The following is a 21,854-nucleotide window of genomic DNA, read 5'->3' on the forward strand; positions in this document are numbered from 1 at the left end:
TATGCATTCAAGAAACACACCTCAACATCAAAGATAGATATTATCTCCAAATAAATGATTGGAAAGATATTTTAAAAGTGGACCCACATGGAAAGCTAGTGTAGCTATTATAATATCTAACAAATAGACTTCAAAGCAAACTTAATCAAAAGAGAGGGAGAAGGACATTTCATACTCATCCAAGACAAAAACCCATCAAGATGATGTCTCAATTCTTAGCATCTGTGCTCCAAAGGCAAGGGTACTCACATCAGTAAAAGAAGCATTACTAAAGCTTAAATCACACATTGACCCTCACACATTAATAGTGGGAGACTTCAATACCCCACTTTCACCAATGGACAGGTCATCCAGACAAAAACTAACAAAAAATAATGGAGCTAACAATCATTATGAACCAAACGAACCTAACTGATATCTACAGAGCATTCCACCCAAACACAAAAGAATATACCTTCACAAAACTGTCTCCAAAATTGGCGATATACTCTGACACAGAGCAAGTCTCAATAGATACAAAAAAATTAAAATAACCCCCTATATTCTATCAGACCACCACAGATCAAAGCAGGATGTCCTCAACACCAGAAAGCCTATAAACTCATGGAAACTGAAGTTCTTAACTGAATTAACACTGAGGAAAGAAAGAAAGAAAGAAAGAAAGAAAGAAAGAAAGAAAGAAAGAAAGAAAGAAAGAATTGAAGGATTCCTAGAATTTGATGAAAATGAGTGCACAACATACCCCCCAAATTTTTTTCTCATTTCATATTCTATTATTGCTCTTTAGATCCCTATTTGTTTTCTTTTTTAATTGTTTTTGTTGTGCTATATATTTTTCTCTGCTCCCCTTCCTTCCTCCCCCCCCCCGCCCCCGCTATCAACCCTCTCTCATAATCCCCATGCTTCCAGTTTACTCAGGAAATCTTATCTTTTTCTACTTCCCATGTAGATTAAATCCATGTTTGTCTCTCTTAGGGTCCTCTTTGTTGTCGATGTTCTCTGGGATTGTAAATAATTGTAGCCTGTTTTTTCTTTTCTTTATATCTAAAAACCACTTATAAGTGAATATATATGATATTTGTCTTTCTGGGCCTGGGATACCTCACTCAATATGATGTTTTTTTTAGATCCATCCATTTGTCCGCAAACTTCAAGATGTCATGATTTTTTTTTCTGCTGTGTAGTACTCCATTGTGTAAATGTACCACATTTTCCTTATCCATTCTTTGGTCAAGGGGCATTTAGGTGGTTTCCAGGTTCTGACTATGACAAATAATGCTGCTACAACATATCCAAGCTTATGGAACACAATGAAAGCAGTGCTAAGAGGAAAGTTTACAGAACTAAATTCCTTCATAAAGAAATTGAAGATCTAATACCAACATCTTAACAACACACCTCAAAGCTCTAGAAAAAAAGGTAAGAAAACACACCCAAAAGGAATAGACTACAGGAAACAATCAAATTGGTTTCATGGCTAAAATCAATAAAGTAGAAACAAAGAGAAAAATACAAAAGAATCAATGAAATAAAGAGTTGGTTCTTTGAGAAAATCAACAAAATAGACACACCCTTATTTAAAAAAAAAAGACACAGAGAAAACATCCAAAATAAGAAAAATCAGAAACAAAAAGAGAAATATAACAACAGACACTGAGAAAATTCAAGGAATCATTATGTCATAACTTCAAAAACATTTACTCAATAAAATTGAAAAATCTAAAAGAAGTAGACAAATTTCTTGATAGATAGCACTGACCAAAGTTAATCAAAATCATATAAACAATTTAATAGACCTGTAGCCTCTAAGGAAATAGAGTCACTAAAGTTCTCCCAACAAAAATGTCTAGGGTCAAATGGTTTTAGTGCAGAATTCTACTGGACATTCAAAGAAGAGCTGACACCAGCATTTCTCAAATTATTCCAAAGTAGAAACAGAAGAAACACTGCCAAATTCAATTTTATGAGATCATAGTCACCCTGATACTCAAACCACACAAAGACTCAACAAAGAATAAGAATAACAGAACAAATTCTCTCATGAACCTTGATGCAAAAAAATACTCAATAAAAATACTTGCAAATCAAATCCAAGGACACATCAAAAAGATCATCCATCATGATCAAATAGGCTTCAATCCCAGAAATGCAGATATATGAAAATCTGTCAATGTAACCCACCATATAAACAAACTGAAAGAAAAAAAAAAAAACCACATGACCGTCTCACTGGATGCTGACAAAGTCCTTGATAAAAATCCAACAGCCCATTGTAAGAGTCTTGGAGATATCAGAGATACAAGGGACATACCTAAACACAATACGGGCATTTTCCAGCAAGAAAAATAGCCAACATCAAATTAAATAAAGAAAAACTCAAGGCAAGTCCATGTAAATCAGAAACAAGACCAGATTGTCTACTCTCTCCATATTTATTCAATATAATACTCAATGCTCTAGTTAGAGCAACGAGGCAACTAATGGAAATTGAGGTATACAAACTAGAAAGGAAGAAATCAAAGTACCATTATTCAGAGATTATTTGACAGTATACCTAAGAAAATCCAAAAATTCTATTAGGGAACTCCTATAGCTGATAAATACCTTTAGTGAAGTAGCTGTATACAAGATTAACTCAAAAAAAATCAGTAGACCTCCTATATGCAGAGGACAAACTGGCTGAGAAAGATTATCAGAGAAACAACAGCCTTCACAGTAGTCACAAATAATAGAGTATCTTGGAGTAACTCTAAACAAACAAGTGAAAGACCTGTATAACAAGAACTTTGAGTCTTTGACAAAAAAAAATTGAAGAAGACATCAGAATGTGGAAAGATCTCCCATGCTCATGGATCAGTAGGATTAACATAGTAAAAATGGCCATCTTACCAAAAGTAATCTACAGATTCAATGAAATCTCCTTTAAAATTCCAACACAATTCTTTACAGACCCTAGCTAGAAGTATTTTCTGTCCCACAACACAATTTTTTACAGACCTTGGAAGAACAATACTCAACCTCATATGAAAAAACAAAAGGCAGATAGCAAAAACAATCCTGAATGTAAAAGGAGTCATCATCCTTGACTTCACACCGTACTACAAAGCTGTAGTGATACAAAACATACACTACTGGCAGAAAAACGGACAGGGAGATGGGTGGAACAAAATGAAAGACCCAGACATAAATCCACACACCTATGAACACCTGATTTTTTATAAAGAACCAGAAATATACAATGGGAAAAAAAAGCCTCTTCTCCAAATGATGCTGGTCAAGCTGGATGACGGCATGTAGAAGAATGCAAATAGACCCATATCTATCACTCTACACAAAACTCAAGTCCAAGTGAATCAATGACTTCAACATAAATCCACGTACACTGAACTTGATAGAGGAGAAAGTGGGAAAAGGACTTGAACACACTGGCATGGGAGACAACTTCCTGTACAGAAAATAAACAGAGCAGGTACTAAGAGCATGAAACTGAAAGTTTCTGTAAGGCAAAGGACACTGTCAACAGGATAAAACAACAGCCTACAGAATGGGAAAGGATGTTCACCAACTACACAACTGACAAAGGGCTAATACCCAAAATATATATATAAAAACTCAAGAAACTAGATATCAAAAACTCAAATAATCTGATTAAAAATGAGGTACAGCTCTAAACAGAGAATTCTCAACAGAGAAATCACAAAGGGCAGAGAAACAACAAAATGTTCATCCTTAGTCATCAGGGAAACGCAAACCAAAATGTGTCTGAGATACCATCTTACACCTGTCAGAAATGCTAATTAGATCAAGTGCACAAGTGACAGCTCACACTGGCAAGGATGCAGGGCAAAGAGAACACTCTCCATCGCTGGTGGGAATGCAAATTAGTATCATTGCTTGGGAATCAAAAAAACAGTTCCTCAGAAAATTGTGACTCTCTACCTTAAGATGCATTCTTGAGCATACACCCAAAGAATGCTCAATCATACCACAAAGACACTTGTGCAACTTTATTCATAATAGACAGAAACTGGAAAAAAAGAGGAATATGAACATTCATTTGGCGATGGATGGAAATAGAGATAGAGACCCCACAATGGAGCACTGGTTGAGCTCCCAAGGCCCAGATGAAGAGCAGAAGAAGGGAGAACATGAGCAAGAAAGTCAGGACCGCGAGGGGTGCATCCACCCACAGAGACGGTGGGATTGACCTAATGGGCGCTCACCAAGGCCAGCTGGACTGGGACTGATGGAGCATGTGATCAGACCAGACTCTCAGAAAGTGGCTGAAAATGAGGGCAGACTGAGAAGCCAATGATAATGACACAGGGTTTTGATTCTACTGCATGTACTGGCTTTTTGGGAGCCTAGTCTGTTTGGATGCACACCTTCCTAGACCTGGATGGAGTGGGGAGAGCCTTGGACTTCCCACAGGGCAGGCAGGGCACCCTGACTTTTCTAAGGACTGGAGAAAGAGGAGGAGGGAGGAGGGGAGGAAAATGGGAGGATGAGAGGAGGTGGAAATTTTTTAAAAAATAAATAAATAAAATTTAAAAAGTAAAAAAAATAAAACCTACATGTCCCTCAACCTAAGAATGGATAAAGAAAATGTGGTACATTTATACAATGGAGTATTACACCATTGTAAAAAAAAAAAAAAGCATCATGAACTTTGCAGGTAAGTAAATGAAAGTAGAAATATCTTGCTGAGTAACTCAGACACAGAAAGACAAACATAGTATAGTAAGTACTCACTTATAAATGGATATTAGCTGCAATGTAAAGGATAGTCATGCTACAATGCACAGAGCCAGAGAGGCTAAGTAACAGAGAAGGCTCAAGGGAGGATGCATGAATTTCCCTGAGTAAATAGAATCGATTTTGAGGGGCATGGGGGCATGTGGGGATGAGAACAAGAGGGATCAGGTGTGAGGGTTATGGAGGTAGAGACAACTGGAATGGGGGGATGAACATTTAAAAAGCAATGCACAAACCCAGTGCTATGGAAACTCCCTGGATCTATGAGGGTGACCCTAGTGAAAACTCATACTGATGGGGAATACAGAACCTGAGCCAGCCACTTTTTGTAACCAGGCAAGGCTTCCAATGGAGTGATTTGGGACACCAGCCTAGCCGCAAAACCTTCGACCTACAGTTTGTCCTGCCTGCACAATGTGCTGAGGTACAGGTGGCATAGAACTTGTGGGAGTGGCCAACAAAAGACTGACCCAGCTTGAGACCCATGCCACGAGAGGGAGCCCACCCTTGACACTTCCTGGAGCACCAGGAACCAGAGGTTGTATGGCCCAGAGACAAAGGATAGAAACAAACATGACCCTTAATAAAAAAGTCAGTGAAATGATTCCTAACGATACTCTGCTATACTTGTAGAGAGGAGCCTACATAATCACCATGAGAGACTCCCAGCAAAGGATAGGAGCGGATGCAGGAACCCACACCCACACACTGAGTGGAGCTCAAGAAATCCTTCTCAAGAGGGAAAAGAAGTATTGCAGAAGCCTGAGGGGTCAAGAAAACCCACAGAATCAGCTTATCTGGGCTCATGGTGGCTCAAGAGACTTAACTGACATCCAGGGAGCCTGCATGGGTCTCACCTAGGTCCTCTGAATATGTTATGGTTGTGCAGCTTGGTGTTCTTGTAGGACTCCTAGCAGCTTGGAGTTTCCATGGGACTCCTAACAGTGGGATAAGGGCTTTCTCTGGTTCTTTTGCCTGCTTTGGGACCCTATTCCTCATACTGGGTTGCCTCACCCTGTCTAAATAGGAGGAGATGTGTCTACTTCTATTAGAACATGATATGGCATGTTTGTGTGATATCCCTGGGAAGCCTGCCCTTTTCTGAAGGGAAATGGAGGAGTGAATCTGGGGAAGAAGGGAGGTTGAGGTGATTTCTCAAGGAGAGGAAGGAAGGAAAACTGCAGTCAGTGTGCAATATGTGAAAGAAGAATTTTTTTTTTACAAAAAAAAAGTAATACATCAAAATTCACATTTGAAGAAGAAGAAGAAAAGAAAACACTAAGTGTAAGGACTCAGAAGCTGAAGACTGAATAGCTGTGATCCTCCAGTCTTGAGAAGATAGAACATGGAGGGAGAAGGGCAGAAAGATTAAGTTCTGTTTAGCAGATAAATGGTTCTCATGGTTAGTTCTCTTAATGAAAAATGTTATAGTGGAGCATAAAGAAAGTTATAATTTATTTGTATCATTTATATTTTTGTTGGCATTAACAGTATTTCAATTTTCACACACTTAAAGATCTTATTTTGTTGTATACGATTTTAACTTTCCTTCTCCAAATATACTTACCAAAATGCATTCGTCTTTCCTTCTTCCACTGCTTTGTCTATGGGCTCCAGGGAAAACACCCCATTTGGGTCATCATTGGCTTCAATTATGACTGTGGCTATTCCATACTGGTAAACTACTGTGTCACCTAAATTAAACACAAAAAGGTCAAAGTAATTTAAAAAGAAGCTGCCTTTAATTTAACAACAACAAAAAATTTAACATGTATTCATTTTATTCACTTAAATTTTAAGAAATGTGAAACTAAAGATACAAAAAACTAAGGAGGTGGCTCAATGGGTAAAGCATTTGCTGCGTGTGTCTGGTTTTGCCTTCAGAGCCAAGCATCTGTATAAAAGGCAGAAGCTTCTACAACCCCAGCTATGAGTAGACTAGAGGCTGTGAGATCCATAGGGCCTGTTGGTCAACCAACAAGGTTGAAAGGGCAAGAATGATGTTCAGCAAAAAACTCTGCCTCACAAGCATGGACAGAATGCTAGACAACAACTCGGCCTCCATGTGTATACATGTGCGAGCACAGACACAAAGTATTCATGTGTGTGCATATATGCCCAGAACCATACACATTAAAAGGCACTAGAAATAACAAGACATCAGTAGTAATAACCACACACAGTGGTCAGATCCTACTTACTAAAAAAATTCTCAAAAGCAGGGCTTCCAAAAGAATTGGCTGATTTCAGAATTGTTGCGGGAAGGTAACACATGAGCTTGAACAGCTTGGTGTGACAAGAAGTAGAGAAATGCTTGAAGAATAAATAAGGACATGTCAAACGGCAAAAAGGCCATGCTGAATAGATTACTGTGTGTTACTTTCATTGGTTAATAAAGAAACTGCCTTGGCCCTTTGATAGGACAGAAAATTAGGTAGGCAGAGTAGACAGAACAGAATGCTGGGAAGAAGGCAATGAGGCAGACGCCATAGCTCTCCTCTCCGAGATGGACGCAGGTTAAGATCTTTCCTGGTAAACCACCACCTGGTGGTGTTACACAGATTACTAAATGTGGGTTAAAGCAAGATGTGAGAATTAGCCAATAAGAGGCTGGAACTAATGGGCCAGGCAGTGTTTAAAAGAATACAGTTTCCGTGTAATTATTTCAGGTCAAGCTAGCCGGGTGGCAGAACACAGCCCGCCGCTCCTCATGACAACAATTAGCCAAATTTAAGTAGAGATAACCACAAAAGTAAATGATTGTAACAATTAACCATATCACTAAATATAATATGATTCTACTCCAATAAATATCAGTAAAATCGTGAAAGATTTTTGCGTACTAAAGCAACCAAATAATTTCAAGTTAACTAGCCACAAACATTTATTAATTACAATAAAAAATATACTTGGAGGTCATCATCTTATTTGTACCAAAACAAATCCTAACAAGAAAGGTCAGCCTGGCACAATACTTAGCAGAACAGCATGTATTTACCTGTCGAATTGAAAAGGATTACATAAAAAGGTTCATCTGTTTCAGGGATTTCATCATCATTGACATATACAGATACACTCTGCTACCTGCTCCCGGCCTCAAATACAAGAGTTTCTCCTAGCTCAACAGGAACAAAGTCTCCCTCTCTTCCCGAAGCCTCTCCATCCATGGTAGCATACTGGACAGTGCAGGTTATGTTAACAGATCCATTTCTGAGCACTGTGAAGTTGGCAGTGTCACCCTCCTGGATCCGCAGGACATAGGGCTCTGAAACATACATAGGAAAGAAATCTGTGAGCCTCTTCCACCCCGTGAGCACCTTTCCAGAGCACACGTCTTTCCCCCTGCCATCAACAGGGAGAGTCTGTACTCTAGTCTACTCTGCTCCTCACTGATTGTTTCAAGAGTCCGTGTCCTTTCCTGCATACTGCCCACAGTACCCAGTATTTCTGGCAACCAATCTGTCACTAAAGCTCATGAGATTTCTAAATTTTTGACTTCTGTTTAACATGACTCATACTAAAGATAAGTTCCTTGAATATAGATCTCTTGTTTCATTTTGCCATGACAGATGGGGAAGAAAGATCAAGACTAACTCATTAACTATGTTACCTGAAGGCTAAGAATGGCAAAAGTAAAATTCGAAAGGTTTGGGGTGTTACTCTATCAGCAGTTTCATCTATATACATCTTATAAAAGAGATTTCTGATGTGGAAGTGATTTCTTATTAATAAAGAAACTGCCTAGGCCCATTTGATAGGCCAACCCTTAGGTGGGTGGAGTAAGCAGAACAGAATTCTGAGAGAAAGAAGCTGAGTAAGGAGTCGCCATGATTCTCCCACTCCAGACAGACACAGGTTAAGATCCTCCCTGGTAAGCCACCTCGTGGGCTACATCGAATATTAGAAATGGGTTAGAACAATATGTAAGAGCTGGCCATTAAGAGGCTACAGATAACGGGCCAGGCAGTGTTTAAAAAACTACAGTTTCCGTGTAATTATTTTGGGGCATAACCTAGCCATGCGGGCGGCCGGGTGCCGGGGACGCAGCCCTGCCGCCGCTCCTAATGCAACAGATTTCAGAGAATTAAAAATCTGATTCTCATTCACAAAACCGAAAGATACCTCAGAGGCAAAAGTTAGTTGTACAGAAAACAGCAAAATGACAAAAATGGAGAATCCTTCATTAATATGTCCATTGCTCATCTGCTAGTGTAACAAGTGACCAACCTTAGGAAGAACACAAGCCCTGAACCCAACTGACGCTCTTAGGAAGTGACTGGGGAAGCGCACTCTTGTCTACCCAAAGCAAAGGCAATGCCATGGGATTACAAAGAAGAAACAAAGCTATCCAGGACTTTCTTTTGTTTTCATTGTGTTTCCGAAGGTCTTAAAAATAAAAATGTTTAAACTCAAACAATGAAAATCAATAATCAAGTGAACTGTGAAATTACATTTCAAGAACACTATAAAAATGTTCAGTTAATAATTCTTAAACATATGTATTGGGGCTGGAGAGATAGCTCAGTAGTTCAGGGTACTTATTGCTCTTACAGAAGACCCAGGTTTGACTTCCAAGACCCACAAGATGACTTCCAACCATACTAACTCCAGTTGTAGGGACCCATTTTCCTCATTTGGCTCCATAGGCACTAGCCATGCACAGGGTATACATACATATATGCAGATAAAACATATATACACATAAAATTAAATAAAAATGTCTTAAAACATATATAGTATTTAAGAAGTATGCAAAGTCATTCAAACAAGATAGCAATACTACCTGCAAAATAAATGGGGTCATCATTCCTTAAAATCCTCAGGAAGGCAGTTGTCCTGTTTCCTGTTTGAGCACCACTGGTGGCATTGAATAGAATGATGGTGAATTCCTCCATCTCCTCAGGAATCTTTGGGGAAATGGTACATATTCTAAGTCAAGTGAAGCATACATGTCATGCTGCACGCCTATTCATTTTTTGAAAGCACAGTTATAACTGCTAATATTCATTTTCATCTCTAAGGCAGAAGCTTCTTCAAATGTTCCCATAAAACTCAGATTCCCCTAAAATCATTTCAATATTCTTCCAAGCAGCCATTTTATTTTGTTGTAGCTATAGCGTGCAATGGAAATACATATGTTTTGACTTAAGGAAGGAAAACATGGCTATGCCAGAGCTTAATTTATTTCTATAAGAAAACAGGAAAGAAATTAACTATAAGAAAAAAATGGAACAGAAAAACAACATAAACTTCGAGACAGTGCACTAAGACTTGCTAGGCTGTTAGCGTTCGCTTGTGTCTTTAAAGCTTTAGGAAGGTTCCAGAGGATGTCCAAAGGCATCCTTACTATGCTCTTTAAATGAGATTTCCATCCTCTGATTCTTCTACCCCCGTGCGTCCCATTCATATTGTTTATGTGATCTAGTTTTCTCCCCACCGCAAGACAGAAAAAATGTGAAATTTTGTCTGTTGGGGGAACAGTTTTGGGGAAAGGGGGACATCTGAGAAAGGTCCACTCCCCACCTTAGCGCAGATCCTTATCTTTCCTTTTGGAGCTCAGAATGCCTGTGCTGAAGTGTACAATGAGATGCCCATAGGAGGGCTCTTCTTCAAAGTGCCTAAGACAAACCAGTTGCTAAACTTCCCCCCAAAACCTGAATCCCCAGTATTTGCTATATGATGGGGTTACCAATCACCACCAATTGTAAGGATTTAAAGTACAAATGCCTTCAAGGACAGCCAAGTAGCACTGCTTTCTTGTTGTCTATCCAGTCTGTCATAATGGAGCTTTTTAATCCAGTTTCATCAAAAAATGTATCGCCAGATATTTAATTACTTAATTAAGAAAAGAATGAATGAGCTGTAAATTTAGAATGTTTACATGGAATATAGAGAGTTTGACCCACAGCACCACAAAAGACAAACCAACAGAATAGCGCATAGTTGTGTGATCCAACAACTACAATGAGCAGGCGAGGAACTACATGAGCAGCACTTACTTCATCCACAAGGGAGTAAACAGTGAGAGTTTTCGAAAATTCCTGGTCTCTGAAATAAATAGTTCCTTGCACAGGAAACACGTCTTGCGTGAAGTCTGGACTAACCATCCATGATACACTAACTTCACCGAAGTTGCCTCGAGTTCGTATTACACCATAGACAGCTGGGAAATATACACATGAACATGGGCTGATCTTTAAAACAAGCAAAACAGCTTCGGAAATAAACAGGAAAAAAAAACCTCTTCATCAATACTTGTTGGGAGGCTTGCTTGCTGGTTGGAGGTTGCAGTCTGTCACGGCCTGGCAGCCTTTTTTCCAAAGTTCAAAGGACATGGGGACTCCCCTGCCCCACCCCGCCCCCAGTGTGACTTCCTGCTCTCAACCTGCCCTTCTGGAGAAGGTCCCTAGACCTGGAGGAGTGACTGTTTCTAAACCTGTCTCTAAGCCAGACACCTAAAACATCTCTAGGGTGACCCTTGGCTCAGTTTCCTGCCAGAAGCCTCCCCTGCTATACATATGGTAACTAAGACTTAAAATAGGAGCTCTGCTACAGGACCCTGCGGCCACAACCGAAGCCTTCTGAAAGGGGTGTGCCACTTAATGCAAATTAGGATTTGTCCCCAGGCGCCCCAATCCTATGCTTTGCATTTCCTACACTCTGGAATAAGGTTGAGCAGATTCACTGGAGCCTCTCCTGGAGGGCTGTCTCCCTTGTTCACGTGCTGTGCAAGAATCTATGCTGTGAGCCGGGAGATGGTGGCGCAAGCCTTTAATCCCAGCACTCGGGAGGCAGAGGCAAGCGGATCTCTGTGAGTTCGAGACCAGCCTGGTCTACAGAGCTAGTTCCAGGACAGGCTCCAAAGCCACAGAGAAACCCTGTCTCGAAAAACCAAANAAAAAAAAAAAAAAAAAAAGAATCTCTGTGGCTTCTGCTTCTTTGTTCTCATGGACTGATGGCCAATTGACCAGGAAAACAAAGGGGAACCTACACAAACACTTGCTTAGCAAAACTGCAAGGTTAACATAACTCTCTGTGTGTGTGTGTGTGTGTGTGTGTTGAGCCTCTTCAATATTAAAAGTCATGTGGCAGAGAAATGGTATTGTAATCAATTATGTACAACTATTATAAAATCTACCAAAGTAGTTCCACCAAAGGCACTACTGGAAGCTTGACTTGTACTTGACAGGCAAAGTAATTTTTATTGCCCAGACATTGCTTTTCAAATAAAGGAATTCTCATCCGCACTGCAACAGTTCCTCCACAGTCACTCTTAGCTGTAGCATCCACTCCACTTGACGTGACTTGATTCCTCCCCCCGTGTCTGAGTTATAATGTTATAATGTATTAGCTAAAATCAAACTGCAACTGAAGTCTTCAATATCATCACAATGCTATGTAAGAAATGAAAACGGCAACCATGCATATGAGATTTAAAAGGTAAGTTTCTAAGCTGCATGTAATTTCCGAGGCAGAGTGGAAAACTGACAACAGTTACTAAAGAAATGAACTAAGAATGGTGAGAGGGGTCAGCAGTTCAGAGCGCTTACTGCTCTTCCAGAGGACCAGGTTCAGTCCTAGCACCCAAGCAGATGACTGACCACCACTAATGTCTGCACTCCACGGGCATCTGCACACACATGGTGCGCATAAATTCACACAAGTACGCACAAGTACACATACAAATAGAAATATTATTAAATTAAGGTGAAAGGAGATTAATGTACGCTTCAGTGAAGAGAAATAAAATACAGTAAACATAATAGCTTACCACTATAGATATCCTCTCCTTTGCTTTCCTTTATTGCCAAAGTCAAACCATCAGAAACAAAGTCTATAATCCCATGAGGCTCATCGTTTTTTAGAATGGTTATGTTGACAACCGTAGCACTTCCCAGCCTGCTCTCCCTTTCGCCGTGGCTGCTGAGGATCACCCAGTAGTGCTCATCCAGCTACAGAAAGCATGGCCAATTAGACAGAAGGTAAAGTTGATGCTCTCACAGCAAATACAATGTATAGATTACATACAATATTAATATGTTCAACTTTTTAGGAACATATATCACACTAAAACGATAGAAGAGCTGGTGTTATTCCTAATTTTTAAAAATATTTGCCTACTAACTGAAAGACAGGAGACATAATATGCATTATAAAAAAGAAAAAGAAACAATGATACTATTCTAATCTGGTAAAAATTCAAGAACTTATCATTCATGATCTAGTATTCATTTAAATGAGCAAGAGTAAAAAATTAAAATTAATTTGGAAGCTGCATATGTATTGCGATATAAACATAAATAAAGTACATCTAATTCTTTTCATATAAAATATATTTATTTCTTTCCAAACAATTTTATAGCAAAAATTTACTTCAAAACCACACCAGTAAGAGTTGTTGATATAGAGAACATAAAATAAACTTATATTAATGGACAAAACTGATTCTACAAGCAAAATTTCATAATGTTTTTTTATTTCTTGTTTGGAGGACAAGAATACACTCTTGTAAGCAGAATGAATCTTATTCTTTTAAAGCTTCTTTCTAAGTATTTCCAAACATGAATACTTATTCTTTCTTATATCTTTCTGTCAATGTTCAAAATACTTCTATTCTCAATATACTGATGCTATCAGCCTGCCCCATGAGCATAAGAGAAATTCAAAACCTGGTACCTCTGGCATGCCATCCAGCCTTGAGAGCAAGGTGATCACTACTTCTCGCTCCCCAAGTGTGAATTCCAGCACCCCTGTGTTTCCATAGAACTCATTGCTCTCTCTGGGTTCTATGTGATAGCGCAGGAACTGTTTCACCAGACACCCCCTGGACCGAGTGATGAGGAGCTCCACAGCCTCTCCTTCCTTGAAAAAAATCCACAGAATTTCAAACTCTTCTAGAGCATTTTCCTGAAGCTATGAATAGAAAGTGAAGGTTCAAACTTACTCTTATGACGTAGGGTCCTCTAGAATTCTGAGAAAACTCAAAAACGCCTCCGGGGTCATCATTTTCCAAAATAATTAAGTCCCGGCTAGTGTATCCAGATTTCAGGACTTCACTGTCCACACTCACCCTGGAGAGGGAGAGAAGAAAAAGCACTGTTACTCTAAACTGTTCACGCTTTGAAAGAGCCAGCAGTGTTTACACGTCTCCCAGATGATCCTAAAGGCAACCAAGAGTTAAAGCTTTCAGCAAATTTACAAGTATTAAAATCACTCCACACCAAACCTGTTTCCACTGGTAACACTGCAAGACTATCACATTTTTGTATCTTTCTTTTATTTGACTGGACTAAACACTGCATAGATAAACAAAGAATATAAAAACCATTCATATAAAGTATCAAATCCTGTAAGATTTTACTGTAGTTTTAGAAAATTATATTTTATAATTGGTTGGAAAATATAGTTAAATAACCTGATAGCTGTTGCATTCTGCTTCTCTGATGTGTGTTCTACATTTTAAATTTTACTTACATGTGAATTTCTTTTAAGTCTCCTTAAAAATGATTATGCTAATTGTGTAATAATATGTATTAACTGGGTAACTACACACTACAAATGATGAAAACTAAATAAATAAACACAATTTTGATCAAACTTTTATGAATACTTTTTGTCTTTGAAGTGTTTCCTATGTCAGTTTTAACCACAAACTTTTTTTAAAAAAAAAATGTAAAATATATTAGAATAAAAGGAATGAAGTGGATCTGAGATGCTGACATGCAATAACAACTAGTGTGTGTGTGAGAGAGGGTGTGTGTCCGTGTGTGTGTGTGTGTGCGAGTGTGTGTGCATGTGTGTGTGTATGCAAGTGTGTGTGTGTAGATAAATTGGTGTATAGATAAGCTTTTTTAAATTTCTGGAGTTTGTGTTAGAATATAATTTGGATGATCAAAGAGAGAGCAGGTTCTGAGATCTGGAGTTAGCTCTCAGGAAGTCATAGCCACATGAGTTGAACTGAGCCTCTCCACATGTCACTTCCTACCGAGCAAAAGTGTAGTCATGATCTGACCTCCAAATCACAATGAAACCACAAACAGTCCATAGAAATGTGCACAGGCTGGTGGTTTCAAAGAGGGAAAAAATGATTAATATGTTTCTGCTTATACAAATCACACAAGCAATACCCAACATGCTAGAGACCACAGAGGAAGAAATCCGAACACCAGACAGTTATTTGCTGTGTTGATAATGCCTCTATTTCATTTCTAGAAATATCTTCATCAATTAAAATCCCCTGTGTCCAAATAAGTTAGGAGACAAGAAAAATAGATGAGAAGCAGAACATGCAAATCAGTATGCACAGTAAAAAGTTACATTTAGACTTCTCTAAAATATGCTACTCTAATGTATGATGCAAGCTCAAAAATATTCTCTATAAAACACAGGCATGAAAGCAAGAAACTGCAAAGATATACCCAGAAAGACCATTGATTTCATATTCTCTATTAAGCAAAATGTGGTCATAAAGGATTTCAGAGTTAAACTACAGTTACTCTCTGGTGTAAATTATTTGGAAAGATAAAATTTAAAACCCTTCAAAATGCGATAACACTCAATTCTTCAATGCTTTCTTAAATATTTTAAGTGCATTCAGAATACAAAACTGAGGACCTCAAATTTCAAACCACTCATACAAAACCCACTGTCTCTAGAGAATAAAACTGCACACAGACATGCACAGCCAGGTGGACAGGCAGCATTGCTCAAGACTGGGCATGCAGAATGGCAGCTTCATCATAAAACAGTCACTCATAGGAAAAAAAAAAACAGTGAATCTTCAAAGCAAGACTTTATTCTGCACACTTACCCAAAATACACGACAAATCTTTCCGTTTCTACCCTGTCAACACAGAAAGAACTGTGGGAGGGGGAAGGGAAGGAGGCAATACCATTTGCTAAAACCTCAGGACGAAAAGCTCAGTGTAATGGAGAAATAAAGTTAAAGGAAGCACCCTTACTACTCACCCAACCCCCCTCCTAGAGCTAGCAGTTTGCAGTTTACGGGAACTGTGCACATTGTGTCCTCTGCTATTGACAAATGCTAGAATCCCACTCGGGGAAGATGACCCCGTGACCAGCAAGCATGTCAAGCAAGCACGTCAAGGCATTCCTTTCCTGGCCCCCTACAAAGCACAGAAGCCTGAAAGTGTGCACTTCCAGAAGCCACAGCAGCTGAGCAAATTTCATTCAGCCCTACTTATAATTACTGACTCACTTTAATTAGGTTTGAAAAAAAAAACCTTTCATCCTCAGATCTAAAGCCAGTTGCTATTTGCATTAAAATCATCAAAACTCTGTAGCGAAGAAATCTGTACCTTTCGATAGTGACAGAGAATATATTCAACGAATTACAAGACATTGTGACTTTAACTACAGTTTAGTGTCAGGAAATCTAGTTTTCCACATCCCTAGTGTATTTCATGGTCCAATAGCCTTGAAAGGTAAACATCAAAACAAAGACTTCTCAAGCTCAGAATTTAAAGTAGAACATACCATTTATAAATAAAGATTTATGTACCATATAATTTTTTAAGAAATAAAATAACAAAAAATGCTTCTAACTGCAAAATATTAAACAATAAAATACTTTTAGTAGATATTATATTGAAGTTACTTTTAACTGTTTAGTATCAAGTCAACTTCTGCTTATATTTAGTTTAAATTTAAAGCACTTGAGTTAGCCTTGAGAGAAAACTGTGAAACCTACCCTAATAAAGCATTCCTACTTCTGTTGTGATATAATCACACTAGGATTTGTTCATTCATTATTTCTTAAGTTTGGTTAAGACTATGCAAAACTAAAGAAAGATTTTGACAAAATCACTTCCAAAGGGTAAATTTCACTCTCATTTATTTATCTAAACATTTCTTTGGATGCAAGAGTATTATTAGGCTATTCTCGTTTGAACACCATTACCAACTGAATTGACATTTTAGTATAGATTTTGACGGATTGCTTCTGTTTTAAAAGAACCACAGTATTTAAAAAAACAAAGAACTCTATGATTTTCTCTTCCCTGTGGTGTATGATATACTCTTCCACATAGGGAGAAGGAGAGGAAAGAAAAAGCTTTCAAAAAAAGAGTTAATTCATTTCAAATCTTCATGTTTCATTAAAAGATTACATAGAAGTGCTACTGGACTTGCAGAGGTACATATACTTCCAATTATTCTTTAAACATCTAGTTGAGATCAGCCAGGCTAACAAGGTTTCTATCAAGTTCCATGGGCTTATAATTATTATCCAATTTGCTTTAGTTGTGTGCAGACCTAAGCTATTGAAAAGCTCCATGGAAAAAAATTAATTTCCAATTTTACGTCATTGAATTTCACTAATTTATATGTCATTAAATGAAGCAGTTTTCCACAAGGCAGTTTCATGGTGTTATAAGATGGTGACATTTAGACTGTGGATTTTGGCTGCTGGGATTTATTATTGTTTTATTTTTGTGAAAGAAGAAAATAAGTGTATGGTTCTGATGATAACAAAATGACCAGTGGCCTATCAAAAGACCCACTCTCTGTAGTCTACATTTTGTTAATTCACTTTATAGACTACACCAGACAAGGGGGTGTACGCCTTTAATACCAGCACTTTCCTCTCCAGAGGCAGGTGGATCTGTGAGGCTGAGGCCAGCCTGGTCTACAGAGAGAGTTCCAGACCAGACCAAAAAAAGGGTGGGGAGGCCTAGGAAGTGACAATCAAATACAAAAGATGACAAGATTAAGCTTTTCCTGCCTCACTCATGAAGAACATGCCATAAAATAGTCAAGTTCAGAGTTTCTAACTGTACATCTGCAGCGCGCCCTACCCACAGCGCTATAGGTGTGTTTCTAACTGTACATCTGCAGCGCACTATATCCACAGCAACTTAGGTGTGTTCGCTTTCTAAAACCATTGTCACCAATTAATCAGTCTCCATTTCCTCTTTAGAAAGCATTTTCTGAATTTTCTTAAAAAATAAATAAAATATAACAAAGCCCTTAGAGATTATGATGCCTCCTAGAAATGCTGCGTAATTTCTTATTATGATGGCTCAAACATTAACACATGAATTTGTGTGATTTTATTCTATAAAATAATAATTACTAATTAAATCCCATGTAAAGAGAATAAAGGTTAATCTTGTCTTTTTAATCACTTATAAAAGTCTAATCTTTCCTCTCTTGAAAGTGAAGATGAGTGTGTGGCCTAATGTTTTCCATGGCTTGCTGCCGCCCTCATAAGCAGAGCAATATGACTGACAATGCTTCAGACTTCTCAGCTACTCCCCATAACTGTCAGCTACTCCCCATAACAGTCAGCCACTCCTCATAACTGTCAGCTACTCCCCATAACTGTCAATTACTACCCATAACTGTCAGATACTCCCCATAACTGTCAGCTACTCCCAATAACTGTAAGCTAATCCCCATAAAAGTCAGCTACTCCTCATAACTGTCAGCTACTCCCCATAACTGTCAGCTACTCCCCATAACAGTCAGTTACTCCTCATAACTGTCAGCTACTCCCCATAACAGTCAGCTACTCCTCATAACTGTCAGCTACTCCCCATAACTGTCAGCTACTCCCCCATAACTGTTAGCTGCTCCCCATAACCATCAGCTACTCCCCATAACAGTCAGCTACTCCTCATAACTGTCAGCTACTCCCCCATAAATCTCTACATAATGCTCCCTCAGAGCAAAACAGGATAGCGAAGGGTCACAAAAACAATAATCTTTCTAGTCAAAGAAAAGCCCACCAATACACAACAGAAACATCTGAAAGCCATGCCAACCCTTCTCCACAGTTTTCACCAAATACGGAAAAATTAACTGAAACAAAATCAAAATCACTAATCAAGCAAACAGAAGTTACCGTTTCTGCCATGAGCCATTATTACCTGTCTAAGGAAAGGGTAACGGTTTCATTCAGCTCCGGTATGTCATCGCCTTTGACGGTAATGTTGATTGTTGTGTCGCTTTGCCCAGATAAAAACACAACAGAGCCATTGAAAGGACCTGTATCATCCATGGTCACTGCTTGTGCATTAAAGCCAGAGGGCTTCAAACTCCAGTAGACAGTAGCCTGGCCATCAGTTCCATCTCGATGTAGGGGGATATATACCTTATTTTAAAAAGAAAAACTTGCCTAAACATGTATGCTCATGAGTATGCAAGTATAATTAGCTGACCATGTGTACTTCATATAAAGAAGTAAACAACCAGGTGGTATTAGAAACACAGTTGAAGAAACAGGAAAATAATTTTTATACTTTTTAAAATGTTTTTTGCTAATAAAATTTACCTGCAATATATATCGCACCAAAAATGTGACCTTGGGATTACCTTAATAAAAAGGCAAATATATTAGCAAGGTAAAGAACAGCGAAAAATATAAAACTGTCCATTTATCTATTCTAGCTACCAACTGAGCCTAAGACAACTAAGCAAAGAAAAAATTTTAAGAAGGAAAAAAATAAAATTAAAAAAACTACAAAGAGGTGACCCTCAGTCACGTGAGGAAGCTGGGTGAGACCTGGAACAGTAGAAATAGTAAATTCTCAGCTTCACCCAGTAAACAAAGCAACACATTCCCAGGGAACAAAATAGATGCTTTTTAGGTTTTGTGAGGGAAAGAGTAAACTTTTGAAAATATATGAAGTCAAAACCATTTTGAAAAGTGAATATTCACCATCCGTTTGCAGAATCTAACAATAAACAAAGGAAACAGTGGTCAAGATACATGAGACTTTGATAACAAAACCAACCCCCTCATTTCTGACCTAAACATTACCAATTTAAAGCAAACCTAAGTGGGAGGTACTTGTCTTTGAAAGATTGTGATACAGCAATACAGAGGTATCCATAAATAGGACACTTAGTCACGATTCAAGTACGACAATGATGCTTAGGGAAGGAAAGAGGGAGGAGTATGCTTTTGTGTGTGTAAGTGTGCATGCGTGTGTGCCTGTGTGTCCATTTATGTGTGCATGCGTGTGTGTGTTTGTGTGTGTGTGTTACTAAGGCTCAACATTTCACAAATCCACATCACTATAACTAGTATCAACCATTAAACTCTAAGCTTCCTCTGAGTCTTCAGCTATACCTGAGGCAGCACAAACGACAGTCAGAGAACAAAACCCAAAACTACTTTGTGTTTCTACAATATGACCACTAAAAGCCAGATTCATAAGTGGCTATCAAATGTTATACACTGTGTAAAACGAAACACTTTTTAACAATCTAACTAATGTGGGATGTCCTTCTGTACATGTGTTGCTTTTATTGGTTAATGAATAAAGCTGCTTTGGCCTATGGCAGGGCAGAATATAGCCAGGCTGGAAGGGATAGAGAGAGAGTAGGTGGAGTCAGGGAGACACCATGTAGCTGCCAAAGGAGGCAGACACTACATAGCTTCCTAAAAAGCAAGAGGTAACAAGCCATGAGCCTCGTGGTAAAATACAAAATAATAATTTAAGATAAAAGAGCTAGCTAAAAATATGCCTGGGTTGTTGGCCAAACACTGTTGTAATTAATATTGTTTCTGTGTGATTATTTGTGTCTGAGCAGTCAGGAAATGAAAGAGCATTCTCTGCTTACAAATGGTGCCAATGTGGGCCAACTACATTCACATAAAACCTGAGAGAGCTTGGGAAGGAATTTTAGACACAAAAGAATGGAGTTAAGTATGGCTTCTTGATAGCAACATTTTATCAGGTGGGCTCTGTTTTCTAAAGGCAATCAGAGGCACAATTCTATTAAGAGAACAGCCTGTTTTCCCACCTTCATGGCCTACAAAACATTTCTAAACTAGCTACAAGCATGCAGTCTTTGTCTCAACAAGTTCAGCTCAATTGCAGTCTGCCTTGCTTTCTGAGGTTATAAAAAGATGTTTACAATTTTGTCTCAGCACAGACCTTATGTTTACAAACAAAAGACAGGGAGATGGCACAGCCATATCTGATGGAATGGCAGAGATCACAAAACCAACACAGCTGCTTGGCAAAGGTCCAGCAAAGCTGAGCCACAACATGGCCGCAATGCCACCTTTGCTTTTCATACTTGGGAGACTTCTAATATTTGTACAATTTGGGAATATTTGATTGATGGAAATTTTCTTATGATTCTTTTATGCCTTCTTCCAGGCATGCTATTTCTAAGCTTTCCCAGGACAGTCCTGAGCATCCTATTCAATCAATGATGTCAAAAGTTGAGGAAAATGATTTGAAATAACTGATTTGTCATAGTTTATTAATGATGAGCAAAAAGATGAACAAAAGGAAGTGAAACACATGTCCAAAAACAAAAATGATGTAATCTATGCTCTGGAACAACATGAATATATCCCTGCTTACTAAATTTTGTATAAATAAAGAAGTACTCTGGTTATAAGAGTCTCCGGATCACCATGGCCTGGCTCACTACCTTCCCTTGCTGGAACCTGTCCACCAATGGGGATGGCTTCTGCCATTTATGTGTATATATGTGCAAATATATATAAGCACAACCTCTTAAGAATAGTAAATATTCTAGGAAAATCAGATGTTCATCAGTTGTTTATTCTAAAAAGCACATATTCTATTAACTCTACACGCTGGCCCCATATTAAAAAGGGTTTCCATTCCTCAGACACATTAGGACATATCAGTAAGTAAATGTATACTCACCACCTCAGCGTCAGAACCTTTGGGTTCATGCAAAATGATTGGAAGGTTGCTAAGAAAGCCAATCTCTCCATTTGCAATGGCTGGGGTAACCAATAAAGAAATATTTCTGATTTTCCCAAATCTGGGACTTACTGGTGGGATTGGGGGAAATATGTTCACCAATATCACAGCTTCCAACTAAAAAACACAAACAAAAACAAGAAATATGACAGCTATTAATTTATTAATTAAATTAAGAAAAAAAAATCCCAGCATGAAATGTCTAAGTAGATGCAGTCACAGGTCACCAGTGACTCTGAAAATCGGTACCTGGCCCTGCACCTCCTAAAAGGGACTGCCAGAGCCCCGTTTCTTCTGATTCTCAGGATTGATTACTGAGTCGAGCTCTCCCTGATTCTTTACCTTGTAACATCATCCTATCCCTTTAATAATATCTGAATATCT

At 38.5% G+C, this 21,854-nt stretch overlaps 1 protein-coding gene across 1 annotated transcript in view; it reads right to left on the minus strand.

The window, feature by feature from the left end:
* The window catches only part of Adgrv1 (adhesion G protein-coupled receptor V1), a 530,822-nt gene that overhangs the window by 461,034 nt on the left and 47,934 nt on the right, over positions 1-21,854 (minus strand). Inside the window, 9 exon segments of the mRNA XM_050152479.1 lie at positions 6,323-6,449; positions 7,754-8,020; positions 9,539-9,662; positions 10,755-10,918; positions 12,527-12,707; positions 13,432-13,617; positions 13,700-13,826; positions 18,645-18,868; positions 21,411-21,587. Coding sequence (XP_050008436.1) covers positions 6,323-6,449; positions 7,754-8,020; positions 9,539-9,662; positions 10,755-10,918; positions 12,527-12,707; positions 13,432-13,617; positions 13,700-13,826; positions 18,645-18,868; positions 21,411-21,587 — 1,577 coding nt within the window.

The sequence above is a fragment of the Alexandromys fortis genome, unplaced genomic scaffold (genome assembly GCF_014885135.2).
Source record: "Alexandromys fortis isolate MF-2015 unplaced genomic scaffold, M_Fortis_MF-2015_v1.1 scaffold_47, whole genome shotgun sequence".
Lineage (NCBI taxonomy): Eukaryota > Metazoa > Chordata > Mammalia > Rodentia > Cricetidae > Alexandromys > Alexandromys fortis.